The 14838-nt window shown below is 39.1% G+C and overlaps 1 protein-coding gene across 1 annotated transcript in view; it reads right to left on the bottom strand.

Annotated features, from left to right (window-relative positions):
• Nucleotides 1–1587: 1587 nt before the first annotated feature.
• ca16b (carbonic anhydrase XVI b) overlaps nucleotides 1588–14838 on the bottom strand; it is a 106843-nt gene continuing 93592 nt past the window's right edge. Inside the window, exons 15-29 of the mRNA XM_038695536.1 lie at nucleotides 13243–13334; nucleotides 11699–11795; nucleotides 11500–11582; nucleotides 10958–11092; nucleotides 10703–10837; nucleotides 9794–9966; nucleotides 9525–9660; nucleotides 8535–8681; nucleotides 8003–8096; nucleotides 7403–7479; nucleotides 7088–7216; nucleotides 6696–6842; nucleotides 6435–6577; nucleotides 5328–5463; nucleotides 1588–4728 (exon numbers count right to left, since the gene is read on the bottom strand). Of these exons, the coding sequence (XP_038551464.1) occupies nucleotides 4582–4728; nucleotides 5328–5463; nucleotides 6435–6577; nucleotides 6696–6842; nucleotides 7088–7216; nucleotides 7403–7479; nucleotides 8003–8096; nucleotides 8535–8681; nucleotides 9525–9660; nucleotides 9794–9966; nucleotides 10703–10837; nucleotides 10958–11092; nucleotides 11500–11582; nucleotides 11699–11795; nucleotides 13243–13334 (1871 nt within the window). The 3' untranslated portion in view covers nucleotides 1588–4581. The remainder of the gene's footprint in view (nucleotides 4729–5327; nucleotides 5464–6434; nucleotides 6578–6695; nucleotides 6843–7087; nucleotides 7217–7402; nucleotides 7480–8002; nucleotides 8097–8534; nucleotides 8682–9524; nucleotides 9661–9793; nucleotides 9967–10702; nucleotides 10838–10957; nucleotides 11093–11499; nucleotides 11583–11698; nucleotides 11796–13242; nucleotides 13335–14838) is intronic.

The following is a 14838-nucleotide window of genomic DNA, read 5'->3' as shown; positions in this document are numbered from 1 at the left end:
CTTCAAACTGAAAATAAACCTCTGTATTTGTTTACGGCTGTTACAGATACACTGTTGTCTACTCACTGTTATTAACATCAACAGTAAGTCCAGACCTGCATTTTTATCATGTGTCAATGCTATGTGATCTTATCTCAATTACTGATTAGACATGGTTCCACGGGAATCTTGAACTTCAACGAGTGGGTATTCTAGAGATGCAATATTCTCATAGCTCCATTTTGATAACTTGGGAGATTCTATTTTTATTTCAACATTAAAAGGCCTTGAAACAGGTTCTATTTTAATTGAGTTGCACTTTTACAGAGAAAAGAGCAAAAATAATTTTTTTTATTAAAAAAAAAGTTGGTCAGTCTTTGTTCAGTAATTGTGTAGAATGAGATGTCTGGCATTTGTTTGGGTCTCACTGTTGTTTTGTATATATTATATAAATATATATATAAATATAAAATGCTGTACATTGCATTCTGAGCCATCGCTGCATGCCTGTGGGTTCCCACCCTCCCCAAATGCTTTCTGTTTTCTGTGTGAATTAGCTGGTGGATTCATTCTTGCTTTTGCCTTATGAAAGCCAACAGTTGTAATATGCAAGAGCTGTGGCCTCTAAATAAAAATTACTGTACATGTGCATCCTCTGTCATGTTTACTAGCTGCATGTCCACCTGAGACACAATAATAGACACACTGAACTGTAGCTACATAAAGTGTTAGTTTTGAAGTGGTGGAAAGTAATCAAGTACCTTTACTCAAGTACTACTCAGTCAAATCTTAACACACTTACATGATATACATAGAGATATTAAGTGTGACTTCCTCTTAGACTTCAGAGACAATGATACTTCTTATAACTCCAGAACTCGCCTGAGAATGATCACATTTTTTTTGTTTTCTGCAGTATCACAGTAATCCAGATGTAGCTGCCTGTACATTCATGGCTACATTGCAAACCTGATCTGCTACTAGCTAATTCGGCATACTTTTAATGGTGGCAATCTGCATGAAATGTAAACAATATTCATTGCAAATTGCCACCATTAAAAGCAAAGTGAAACCCTATTGTTATAGGCTACATATATGGCGTATATGAGTATTCTCCACAACATCTCAGAGGGAAATATTAATGTAGTTTTTACTCTACATTTATTTAATAGCTTGTAGTTACTCTACAGATTATGATTTTACAGAACATGTGATCATAAAATGTAGAAATTATGATGCATTTTGACAGATTAAACTACTTACCAGAAAATAAAGTTTTTAAAACAAGCTCCACCTTGACAAGCAATATTAACATGCTGCCTACACGTTAATGCATTTCTAATAATAATGCAGCATGAGCCATTTTACATAATAAGCACTAATACTTTTGATGCTTCACTTAAGTAAACTTTTGCAGGCAGAACGTAATTGAGTATTACCACAGTGGCATTGCTACTTTTACTTGAGTAAAGGATCTGAATACATCTTCCACCACTGCTGTTTGGTGACAGACTGACAGCAGGGGGCGACAGGATGAAGAGGTTGCTTATTTGCTTTTCAGCAGCTTAACTAAACACTCCTTCATCAGTAGTTTCATGTGATACAAGGTTGCTGGGAACCCAAACCCAAACTTTATTTAATGTATAGAAATACAGTTTTACCTATTAAATAACACTAGTACACTATAATATGGTATATGACAGCATCATAGAAGTATATGGCTATGATACTATCATATAAACATGTTATATGATGATGGACAAAACCATTGTATTATTTTCTAAACAGACTTAACTACCAACCTGGCTGAAATGCACTGAGGCTAACATACTGGATCCTTGTCCGGAAAATCTAGTTTAAATATCAGCATGGACCTCAGAGGGGCAGATGTGACTGTGGGGATTTGGATAATACATTTCCCACGAAAGTACAATCTGTCACAGGGCCACTATACAAACCAAATATTTGTATGAAAATATAAACTTTTATGATCACAAAGACAAAGACATTTGTTTTTGAAGTAAATGTGCGCAGCCACAACATTCTTGTTTTCAATTAGTGTGGAAATATCAGACAGAATGGATGCCCGCTGGCATTCATTCAAAAGAAGAAAGAAGAGTTGCTGTAAGGAAAAGTTTTGTTGCAGCTAAGTGATCAGCAATCTGGACTTGTCTCCAAATGTTGGAGAGTTTTCACTGAATTGAACAAACTCCCCTTATGTCAGAGAAGTGGGCGTTCACAGAAAAAAGTAACAAGAAGAAAATAGTACATCATAGAATGTGAGGATACACATAAATCAAACAAGAGAGAGGGATGTTCAGGCTTTAAAAGGGCTTATAATTAATAGCCACAAAATAGTTCAGAGACAGAATATCAGCCCAAATAAAATACATTTTACAGTCTGAAATTTCAATCTTATTGTGAGGAAAACTTAATGAACTCGGATTATCTACTGTAATCCTGAGGCCCGAACAGAAACATGCTGAACTCTCGTTCAATTCGCACCTCTGAGACTGATAATCTGTACTGCAAGATTTAATTCTGATTTTAATTTTAAATTCTAGTTGATTAAATAGATCAAGATAAAACCACTTACATGTTGCAAACTGGAACCACATCTTTGGTTACAAATAAAGCATCACTTCCCAGAAAGAAACTACAGTGCCTATAGAAAGTATTCACCTCCTTTTTATTTATTTACAACTTTTAAAAAATCACAGTGGATGTAATTAGGATTTTTTTCAACACTGATCAAAAGAAAAAAACCCTCTTCATTGTAAAAGTGAAAACAAAAGCCTAAAAAAAAAAAATATCAAACAAGTGATTGCACGTTTTCATCCCTTTACTATGAGACTGAAATCATCACTGAAAAAACAAAAAAGAATAATCCAAACAAATCTGTGACAGGTTTACTGGTACTAATTAGGGGAAGCATATAAGAAACACTTTGAAGGCACAGGATATCCATAATACGATTACAGAAAATGAAAGAGGCACAGCTTTAAAATCTGCCTGGAGATGGTCATCCTTAAAAAACTGAGTGTGTTGAGAAGAAGGGCAAGAGGGCACTAGTGAGACCACAAAGAGGCCATGGGAGCTTTGAAGAATCAGCAGGGTGTCATGGCTGAGATAGGAGGCATTGCCCTGGAGTTTAATCAGTCACCGCTGTATGTAAAAGTGGCAAAGAACAAGCGTCTGGTGGTTTTATGAGTAAATGCTTTGTGGAGTGGAAGCCAAACACCCCACATCTGCCGGAACACACCCTTGATGCTTCCCTGTAAGGCTTGTGAGGATGGAGAGTAAAATGAATGCAGTAAAATATAAAGACATCCTGGAGGATGGGAGCGAACTGAAAGATGATTTCTTTTTCATCAGACCGATGACAAAATATAAAATATATAACCACAGCTATACATGAAGGTCTTTAGCAGAACAATTATTATTAAACTAGACGTTATCAATTGCAAACGTGTCCAGATGTACAAAGCCATCCACACAGACTCTCTGTAAATGCTGCCAAAGGTGTTTTTAATTAATATCAACCTGGAAAAATTTATTTGTAATTAATTTAGATGACTTTGTAGACATTTGTTTTCACTTTAACATTAAAAGTACTTTATTCTGTTGCTCAATGTCAAGAATCAGTCATTAGTACATCCACTGTGATTTAATGTTGTCAAACAATAAAACAAAGTTTGTGTAGGGGTGAATACTTTTTGTAGCCACTGTACTGTTTCAATACGGATACCCTTTACAAGTGTTAACAGCTTCGACGGTTGAGGTTAGAAAAGCTGGAAAGTATGATGAAAGAAAATTGAGCGTTGTAGATTATTCATGACAAGCTACAGAATACTTTAAAAAACAAACAAAATCTACACCAAGGCCAGTGGACAATGGGCAAAATACTTAAAAAAAGAAAACATTGGCTGGCTATTAAGGATATAATATATATATATATTACAAAACAATTATAACAATATAAATCCCTGTAAAAAGCAATAAATGTTCACATTAGATGTTGTAACACACTTCAACAAAACAAGCCACATTATACAAGACAGCAGTGAGATATTTGGACAATATATGAATAATAGGCAGGTAATAGTCTCTTAACATGTGATAAAGAGCTTCGCCCCTGTGGAGCCGAGCCTCAAAACAGTTTGATCAAGGTGACAAAAGTGACGTAATGCATGCTGGGCTACGTTGTGAAGTGACGTTTTGTTTTGAGACATTATCGGGTAGTGGATCGCCGTAACTCATCCTGGTTCTTCACGCTTCAGGTTCGTCTCAATGCGGTCCAAATATCCCAGTTGTGTCGTGATGCCAGGATTTAACTGGGAAACGTTTTTCACTCACTGGATTTAGGCAGTAACACTGATAGTATAGTGCAAACTGGACAGAGCTGCTTTTTCCTCACGTCAACTTAAACAGGTGCAAACGCTCAGCAGGATAACATTTAAGACAAGAAATAAAGGACAAAAACATAAATATCAAAAAACCTTTATCAGTATAAAAAGTAATAAGGTTATTCATTTAATCAATAGTCTGGCAAAAAAGGCCTCAGAAAAGTTCTTTACAAATTAAGTGCCTGGAAGAATGTCCTCAGACGAGCGACTCCATGCTCTCTGCAGGGTCCGACTCGTCTGCAACCACCATCACCCCATTAGTGTCCATGTGCATGGGGCTCAGACCACACTCTCTGTTACTGACCAGGCTGAGCATGGCTTTGTAAAGGTACTGGTACTGCTCCTGCGCACATGAACACAAACACACGACATTACAGATCACATCCTTTCGTATGCTACAAAACTATGGAAAATCACGACATTACATTAAAAGCTGCAATAATCAGTGTTTTTGATATAAACATTGAATCAAATGACTGAAGGGGTTGCTTGTAGTGATGATCCTAACATAATTAACACCCAACTCTGCAGCTCTCTGGAGCTTTTTAGACTATTTTAGCTCATTGGCTCCACATAATTACTGTATGGTTATGGCTGAACAAGTCTCATTGACCTCCATTAGACAACTGTTTCCAGCTAAAAAGCTTGGACAAACCTCTACCTGTTTGTCTGCCTGGCAGGTAGTGTACGGGACATCTCTGAGAACAAAGCTGCCTGTTGCTGCTGGAAACCATAAAGATGCAGGCCAGAAAACCTGAACACAAATTAGCTGAAAGATGCTAAAACACCATACAGCTGAGGGGAAGTGGTTGATAATAGTCTATACTAAATAAATAAAAACATTCATGAGCGCAGCTTTAATTTCATCTTTAATTGTTCCCAGTTGTTAAAATGCTAATCTTGAATCCCTCCTGTTTTTATTTTACATTAAAGTGAACTTACAATATCAGTGAAGACTCCCGGCCTCATGAGATTGATCATCTTGGCCACCTGATAGATGTCGACGACTCCCTCATTCTCCAGCTGCTGGGACAGTGTGGTGAGGGCACAGAGCATGCCTGCTGACACTGCCCCATACCTGTGTGGAAATGTTCAGAATCAGCTCTGCGGGACGACTATCTGTCTAAACTGTCTTCCTGTTTTAAGTGTTCATAAAAAACAACATCCACTAAGTGCTTCAAAAATTACAATATGTAGGGCTGTTTCTAGTTTTGGAGTTTGGATCTCATTATGACCTTAACAAATTGCAGACTGTGAAGTTATCAAGTTATATACATGCAAGCAACCACTTCCATACAGATCCTTGTTGTTTGCAATTAGCATCTCATCATATTAGCATCTAGTGTAAATGGGTAGGGAGACAGAGTGGCCTCTTATTAAGTCTGTGACAACTTCAGACACCAGCTTTAAGTAAATGAGGGATGAAGTGTGATTGATCGTCTGGACCTTCAGTGGTTCAGACTATCCAATTAGCGGATGTTTTCGCTAAAGGCAGCTGAGGTGCAAAGGTCTGTAGGAAAGACGTCAGCTGGGAACGACCATGGAAGTTACTATGGTTGCCTGGTTACTAAGGGACTTTGGAGAGTTGTTTCTGTTTATCTTAGTAGCTGCCTGTAGATTCTCAGTGCTGGCATACAACGAAGGACTTTCAAACCCCATGCCATGGAGAGCTCTCCACTTTTACAGTAGTGGCTTATTTTCCATCCTACTAGTGCAAACACTACAGTTTAACAAGAACAAATCAAAGGTAGTTAAACATCTCAGGATTATTTTGCCACTTCTCAACCTTTTAAATACCGATCCAGATACAACCAATAAGCAGGACCAACAACATGCAATAAAAATGTTAATTATCATATTTATCTACTGAGTCCTGGACTGGTTTATGATCTCCAATTTGAAACCCCTGGATAAAACCTCCTGTACACAGGATAAGCGGTTGACGATGGATGGATGGATGGATGGATAAAACCTGTTGGTGTGTGTTTGCCCTTACAAGTAGGTTTTCTCTGTGTTGACAACATACAGTGGAGGTAAACACAAACGTACTCATCGTGCACGATGGTGGGGCCATCTCGAGTCATGGCCTCCTCCTTGATGACACTGATAAGCTCAAAGGCGCTGCTGAGAGGAGCATCAGGGTTGGGCCATTTAGGGCACTGAAAATGTCTCACTTCCAGAACATAGTCATCCTGTCACAAACACACACACACACACACACACGAGAGGAGTGTCACTCCAGGCAATGAACGTACACATCGTAGCAATCAACACTATATAGTATGTGTAACGAAGCAGAGCTCCAGGTACCTGCGTAGCCTCAAGGATGAAGTCGTGGATGATTATCTGCTCCTCATTGGAGAGGCACAGTCTGTCTTTACTGATGAGCGTGACGGTGAAGGCTATACAGTTCATGGCCTCTTCCCGACTCGGCCAGTAAACAAATTCATCCTCAGCCTGCAGAGAAACAACGACGGGTCAAACAAACAAGTCAGACAAGGTATACTGCAGGTGTCTTTATTTATCTTTATTTACCACTATCTCTTTGTTTAATAGATTAAGCTGTCATTATGCTTTCTGTCTCTATGTAGAGTAGATTACAGATTTGCCCTAAATTAGATCAAAAAACTGACAAACTGACAAATCTGAAAGGACAAACAGTGAAAAATGACCAGAAAAAAAAGACTTTCTGAGTTACTTACCAGGCCCTGGTTGTCTGGCAACATGACAATAATTTGAGCGTTATGGTCCCAAATCATCCTCCAGAAGTCTGTAGTTGTGTGGGGTAAAGGATGCTGAGTAATGATGAACTCATTACTCCTGAAGTAACCCTGAGGTGACAAGAGGTGAGCTAGTTAGGCTCTCTAAAGCCCAGACCGTTCACACTGATGGATGATTGTGAAAGCTGACAGACTACTGATCATTTTCTAAGGAACTGTCATCAGGAACTGTCAGACGTGTCAATAACATTGTTCAAAAAACACAGTGGCTATCACAGCCAGACTTTCACACTGTACCATTATGTAGGATGCATTAATGTAATCTGTTCCCTTCATTCCAGGCAGAGTGGTGAGTCCGACCCTTGCTCGCTCCGCTGTGGAGAGGCAGAGAGATGGAAAAAAAAAAAAAAAACTTTAATACAAAAGGCCTCTATAATATCACACTGGCGGATAATGCACACATTCATTACCAGTCCTTGCTGTTGCCATAGCAACATGTACCTCCTTCTCCCGTCAGGGAGCAGAGAACGCATAGAAAGATTAACTTATAGGATTATGGAAATATATTCTAATTTTGGAATACGAATCGTCTTTAATAATTTACTGAATGAAAAATAGGAAAATGTAGAATATTACATTAGGACTCTAATTTCCATCTATTTCAAAAAGGAAGGACACAGAACAGGTTTTATTTGTAGGAAATACTTTTAATAGTATACAAATATAATTTTATCCTTTAAATTTAAACATTTACACAGACATCCACCCTTATAACTTCCTACGCAAACCCACTATTAACCAGCCCTCTAACGGCATCACATGTTCGACATGACCTTGGTTCTCCAAAACCTCAGTTCCATTGCAAGTGTGCTGTGGTAAAACAGATAAGATACTCACAGGGAACCACTGAGGAATTGCGGTTCTTCTCCTTGTTGCTGTCTTTGTGGGCACTGAAGCACTCCACAAAGCGCGCGTTGCACTGAGTCAGAAGCTGGTGAGAGAGGGGGGCAAAGACCAGAAGATCAGAAAATCTTTTTTAGTCACTGAGAGAGTCACTGTAAATTAAAATCAAACATGAAAAATAAGATATAACGTTGTTTAACACCCAAGATTAACAGCAAGTCTTTCACATTAATGATGTGATGGTGAAGCTCAAGAGGAAGTGACATTATGTGCAAGCAATTAGTTTCTCTCTCCTGATGTTGAAAGAGGAGCTCGATGAAACATTCATCAAGCTTTGCATAAGGCAGCAGGGGTGACAGACACGACTTTATTACAGCCAACATCAGAGACGCTCTCTATCTATTCCCGTCTGGAACTGAAAAGCCACAGAGCACATTGCTAACAAGCTTCTGATCCAAAGACCGCCTTCAGGTTGTGGTACCACTGCAGACGGCTGACAGCTCGTCTAACCGAAAGGTTTACTCACCCTGAACTGCTTCTCCAGCTGTGTGCGGCCTGTCGAGTTGGGCGTGAGGATGCTGTTGACATAACTGTGCAGCTGCCAGGCGGGCACCTCTGTCTCTCTGCTCAGGATGTCCTCCATCAGAGCGTCGTGGATGAAAACATACTGCTCCTGAGGGGAGAAAGAGGGTTTTGAGACCCAAATGGTTCCACAGTATATATAGAAAAATGATTATGAAATAAATAATGTCATTAAACATAAAAATAAACAATATAACCCTGTGAAATACCTACACGCAAATCTACTTAGATACTTTCCAACCTGCCTGCAATACACACTGTTACTGTGAGTAGAAGCCTGATAAAATTTGTTTAATAATGTTATTAGTAGGATTATTATTATTATTATTATTTTGTCTTTATTTGTATAATTTGGAACACTCTGGGCCTCCATATGAGGGACCCAGGAAAGGAGACAGTAAAGTGAGATTAGTAGCAAGACACCCAGAGCATCAGGCTAAACATTTACATTGTTTTTATTGATGCAGCTACTCCAATTAGCAATACAGATGCAATCAAAGTACTTTACACCATTTTTATATGATTTATTGGAATGCAAGAATAAACAAGCAATTGGGAAATTAAGTCGGAAGGCTTTCTGAAACGTAATAAGAGGCAAAACCTAAACAGAGCCAGAAAACACAGTTACTGGAGGTTGTCTAGACAGACCTGATAGTGAGGGTAGAGGGAATTTAAATGCACATGAGGTTAGAAGGACACGGAAAAGGACCACAGACTCAAATACATGACTGCGGTCAGGTCTTATATACATTCATCTGTGTTGTGGTCAGTGAATAACAGTTTGTACTGTGTGTTGAAAAGTGTGACCTTTACCGTACCTGAGCTTAGAGTATCAAACTGAATAGCTTTCATAACTCCCTATCAACTTTAATCATAGATGACCTTTTTAATTTAAGAGAAGGAATCCAATTTTCACAACATAAGGGTGTCTTACCTCAGTCTGAACTAGGTAGTTGCGTTGTGTGCGGATATGCTTGAGAAAATCCAGGACGCTGACTGTGCTTTTGTCCTTGATCTGTTGAAGCATGCTGTCAATGACAATGTACGTTCCTGTGCGCCCAACCCCTGCACTGTGGAGTACAACACAAAGCAATATGAGCATGATGGCAGGCCCATAGAGGGAGCTGTTAACCAAGTCAGCACATGTTAGAAGCTCAAAAGTAACATTCATTTAGCCCAGGAGCTCGCTAATGAGTACTGTACCTGCAGTGCACCAGGACAGGGCCCATGTCGGCAGTGCGAGCCGCTGATGAGCGGTTGATGAAGGTGAGGACAGGGAGGGTGTACTCTGGCACTCCCATGTCAGGCCACTGAGTGTAGTGATACTGGACCACGACGCGCTCATTTAGCTTCCCTTTTGGGTTCCCCTTCTGACCCTAGAACATGAGAGCAGACGGGTGACCCTGGTGAGAACACAATGTAAACTTTTCATTTATCATCCACAGAGGAAATTATCACGGGCCGGCTGCGTCATCAGCTGCTTCAAGTAGGGAATAAGTTCCAACAGAAGTGTTAACGAAGTAGAGATTTGATGCAACAATGAATTAAATGGGGCCGCACCATTCAAACTTATTCTAACATGTGTAACAGTAAATATGTCGCTACAGCTGAACAGCTGAAAAAAAAACTAGCTTGTAAATATGCGACTTGTTTACATTTAAGAGTAAAAGCAATGATATGGAATATGGTCAACACAGCTGACCTGACACTTGCTCAAAATACTGGCTCATAACAATGTACAGTGGCAAAATTTTTATTATAATTATTTATTTACTTTTAATTACAAAATGTCATACCTCTAACTCTGAACAATATGTTTCTCCATGTATGCATATATAAATAAAACAAAGCCATACCTGCAAAGAATTAGCAGCTAGGTTTAACATAACGCTTGGCCCATAAAACTGTTATTTTTGGGTTAAATTATGCTACAGCGTGTGATGCTACAGGAACTTCCTGTTTACTTAGTTGATTGCTTTTGATTGGTATTACTGATGATTCCTAGCAATTCATTTACCAAGTACTAAAGTTTTTACTAGCTAAGACATTCCTTAAATTCTAATGGTGCAACCCAATTTAGAAAATCGCTAGTTAAGTCTGACTCTTAATTACCCGTTTAACTTTAGTGTTCCTTATAAGGAAACGCCGCAGTGTGTAGCAGGCGTGCACTTTGGTGCTTTTCAGCGTCACCACAATGTTCCCATACTGCTCGCTGTTCTCTGTCGGCCAGTACTGGTCACATTTCCTCTGAAGGACACAAACAGACAGAATGCTGTGAATGAATGCTGTGCCATGTCTGAAAAACGGTCATCATAAGCGATATTGGATGATATTTTCATGTCTTGTGAATGATTAAAGTGAACCTACCCTTCCTTTCTCCACCAGGTTGGTGATCATGACGATGATTCCAGTGTTCTGCTCCCAAACCATCCTCCAAAAGTCCTCAAATGTAGACTTGAGAGGACCCTGAGCAGCTATATAAGCTCTGGGACGGTTGTAGCCCTGAAACAGGAGAGCGGTGGAATATTTTTACTACTAAGAGGCAATTGATATTGTATAAATGACCCCACAACCCCCTGATATAGCTTACTAGTTTTATTGACAGAAGACATAGATAGGTCATGAAATCCACTCCTTCAGCTCACAGAAATTATAAATATGTATACATTAATCAATATCTCATAAAACAAATACAAATTTTTTATTTTATTGTTGTTTGTCTGTTTTACAATTTTGATAATTCAATTTATGTTTCAAATAAAGATGTCATCGTGCCATTTAGCAGTGTGAACACTTCTTTTAAGTAATTGTTTCATTCAAGACAGGACCATGCAGCACACACAAACCTCCCACACCCAAAAAACAAACGGGACCTGCGTAAAAATGTCAAGTGGTTGGTAAAAACTCACATCCACATAGTTGGCATTGATGTAATCCGAATGTTTGGCATCCTTCCCCGCCAGAGCTCGTAATTTCACCCTGCTGTGGTCATCTAGGGAAAGCATTGACATATTTGCGTGAATTATTAAAAGGATGAAAACATGTTATAAAAACATTATTGGATTTCGTAGCGGCAGACATCATAATCAGATTTTACAGCTGACTCACAGGCCACAATGTTGATGTATCTGTTTTTGTGCTTGTTGTCAGGATGATTGGAATGTTCTGCTGTGATTTTCAGATCTGCTGTGGAGCGCTGGACCTCCTGAAGAGAGACAAAATAGACAAAGATTGATTTTATTAAACAAGAAGAGAAGATATAAAGGAACTACCTCCTCTAAGGAAGTTATATTTACTTAAACTGTTACAGTGATTTTATATAAATTTTTTTATATAAAATAAAGAGCTCAGGATAAACTGCAAAGCAGAACCTCCAGCAGTGATTCAGTGTCTTGGTCAAGGACACTTCAGCAGAGCAGATGCTTTACTGCCACTGGGGCTTGAACTCGGGCCTCCAGCAGGACAGCCTTTGTCTCTTATTCTTCGCTACACCACACCACACCGCAGTGAACCTGCCCCCGCCCCTAAAACACAACAACGATTTCTAACACAGCTTCATTGTGGCACATTTGAAAATTATGCGCACAAGCTTCACATCAAATGACCCCAATTAGAAGGAATCCTCTAGGGGTGAAACTTTTGCCTCGTTTCCTAACCTGGTTACATAGAGAATGTGTTCCCATCCACTCAACCAGCAGACAGACCTTCTCTAATTAACCTCCGTCTCTCTTGATCTTTCTCTCCATCTTTCTCCCAACCATCTGCTCAAAATTAGCAACCCTGCACACAAACGCACACATAGAATCATCTCTAACCACGGTTCAGACCCAGGCCCATTTGCAGACATCATGCGCACAATAGAGGGATAGATGAACTTTGCTGAGTAGACCATCAGTACTTGACTCCGGAAAAAAAAGACAAATGTACTTATGTATTCTCCAGTCTTGGGGTGCTTTCACACCTAACCTGTTTGTGCAGCTCAAACTCTTGTGCATTTGCCTGTCTGGATGTTTGTTTAGGCTGGTGTGAAAGCTTTAATTGGATTTTAGATTATTCAAAAGCTCAACTACTAATGATAAATCCATCTGCTGGTGGGGAACTGAGATCCATATATGTAGTCAAACTATGTATTTTCAAACTTAGCCTATAAAAAGTGAGCGAAATGCATGAAATGTAGCAACCACACAGTAACTGATCCCCTTGTAGTACGGCAGTAAAAAGCATCTCTTTGTCCTGTTTCTACCCGTTCATTACTATTTATGACAATGCTCATTATCAATTATTTATTTATGAGCTCAGCATAAATCAATACATGAGGCTGCAAGACTTGCTGTCTGTGACCGAACTTTGATTTTCCCGCTTGAGTCCATGTAGTGCTAATGATGCACGACAACAGTCGCCAAAACTGTAATCAATGAGTCACCTGTCAGTCCACAAGACTCCATGTTTCCTCCTCTTGATCAGTGTGTAAAAAGTCATTGTGAACATGAAGGAAAGCAACAATGGATCTTTTTTTCCCCACTATGTACTGACCAACTCAACTCAACGCCAATGTAAAAACAGAATTTATTATATGTATATGCTGCCAAGTTATATATAAAGTTAACAATGCTTCAAAACAAATCCTCACTTTAGTGATGTTAAATGTTTACCTCAAACTCCTCAGAGAAACCCTGCAGGTTGTTCTTGTAGAGCTCCATGATGTGTTTAACAAAGTGCTTGACGGGGATGGCCTCCATATCATCTGCAGGAGAAACACAGAACAGTTAGCCAAATGCCCATTATTCTGTGTGTGTGTGGTCCATAATGCGTTATTAGGGTTTGTTTCTCATCACCATGTATTCTGAGAATTTGTGCACATGTGAGTGTGTTGTCAGTGCACACAAGGAAACAAATGCAATGCTGTTTTAGCAAACAAACCTCTATCACAAATGTCTACATTTGGTATATTGAGCGTTTATACGTGGGGGAGCATCTGTCTCATCTGAGCCAAATCAGCTCCAAATCACACAAGAGGGATCTTGGATAAGGGCTGGTCACCATCACACTGGGACAATAGTGCAGGGGACCCAGCTGCCATTGCTGCTGATAGTGGCCAATGTCTTAACTAATGCAACCTTGCAGCTGAGGCCGCTCAGGCTCTTACTTGCCTCAGTGGTTAGAGCGTAAAGGAGAAGTCTGGTTTGTTAATCTGTTCATTTATCAAAATGTCTCCCCCTCCCCTGTATTAATGTCAAGAGACTTCTTATCAGTCTAATCAGTTCATCAGAGTGGTTCTGGGTGAAATGTGGCTTTAGGAGCTAGATATTTAAATGAAGTAGGGCTGATTGGGCCAATTTATTTCTAACCCTAACCCTCTTGACAGGTAATAAAACTGTACAGAGGTATGTTCACATGTTTAATTGCATGTCCCACAGTACTATCTGCTATATAAATACATGGGAATATCTCATTCTGTCATTTTCCAGACATGATCATCAAGTAATAATAAGTATTAGGTAATGCAAATTCTGAGCCCATAAAGTCAACGTTTTATGAATTTCATTGTGTAGCACATATTCAACTCAAATCCATGGTCAGTCAGTCAGAATATATGTGCTGTGAGAACATTGCCACAGTTGCTAAGAGAGTAAAAGAAAGAAAGAAAGAAAGAAAGAAAGAAAGAAAGAAAAAGGACAAGCAATAAAGGCTTAATGAATGTGGAGTCAATAACGGCATCAACTGTGCTCTTTAACTACAATATCACAGCCTTGAAATGTCCCTGAGCTTAAAGCGACTGTAAGTAAAGTCTGATATCGACTAGCTGCCACTGCGCTGCCACTGTCTGGGACATTAAAGGCTACAAAAAGACATTCTGACAACTCCTACAGAGGTGCTCTCAGAGTCATTTCACATGTAAATGAACAGAAACTGTGCAAATGCAGAGATCACTTAATAGAGAAACCCATTTGAGAACAATTAATGGTAGCTTATAGCTGTTGATATACATTATTTAAAGTCAGTCAATATTGCTTTGTCATTTCTGTGATTTTTTTGGTACTTACCGGTAGTTTCCATCTTAAAACCATACTTTTCTTTAGGTTAAATTATATATTTTTGTCCACCCACAGTCCTGTCAAATGAACTCAAGTACCCCTTCCTCCACAAAACCATTTCATTTATTTCACCATTTATCCATTACTTTAAGTTAACTATTCAAACTGTTTATCCATTACTTAAAACTTACCTTGAATACTAATTAGCTTTCA

The sequence above is a fragment of the Micropterus salmoides genome, unplaced genomic scaffold (genome assembly GCF_014851395.1).
Source record: "Micropterus salmoides isolate LMB-PRFRI ecotype aquatic unplaced genomic scaffold, ASM1485139v1 Ms_hic_scaffold_4, whole genome shotgun sequence".
Classification (NCBI taxonomy): Eukaryota; Metazoa; Chordata; class Actinopteri; order Centrarchiformes; family Centrarchidae; genus Micropterus; species Micropterus salmoides.
Note: the sequence above shows the minus strand (reverse complement) of the source record. Positions and strands in the feature narration are given on the sequence as shown.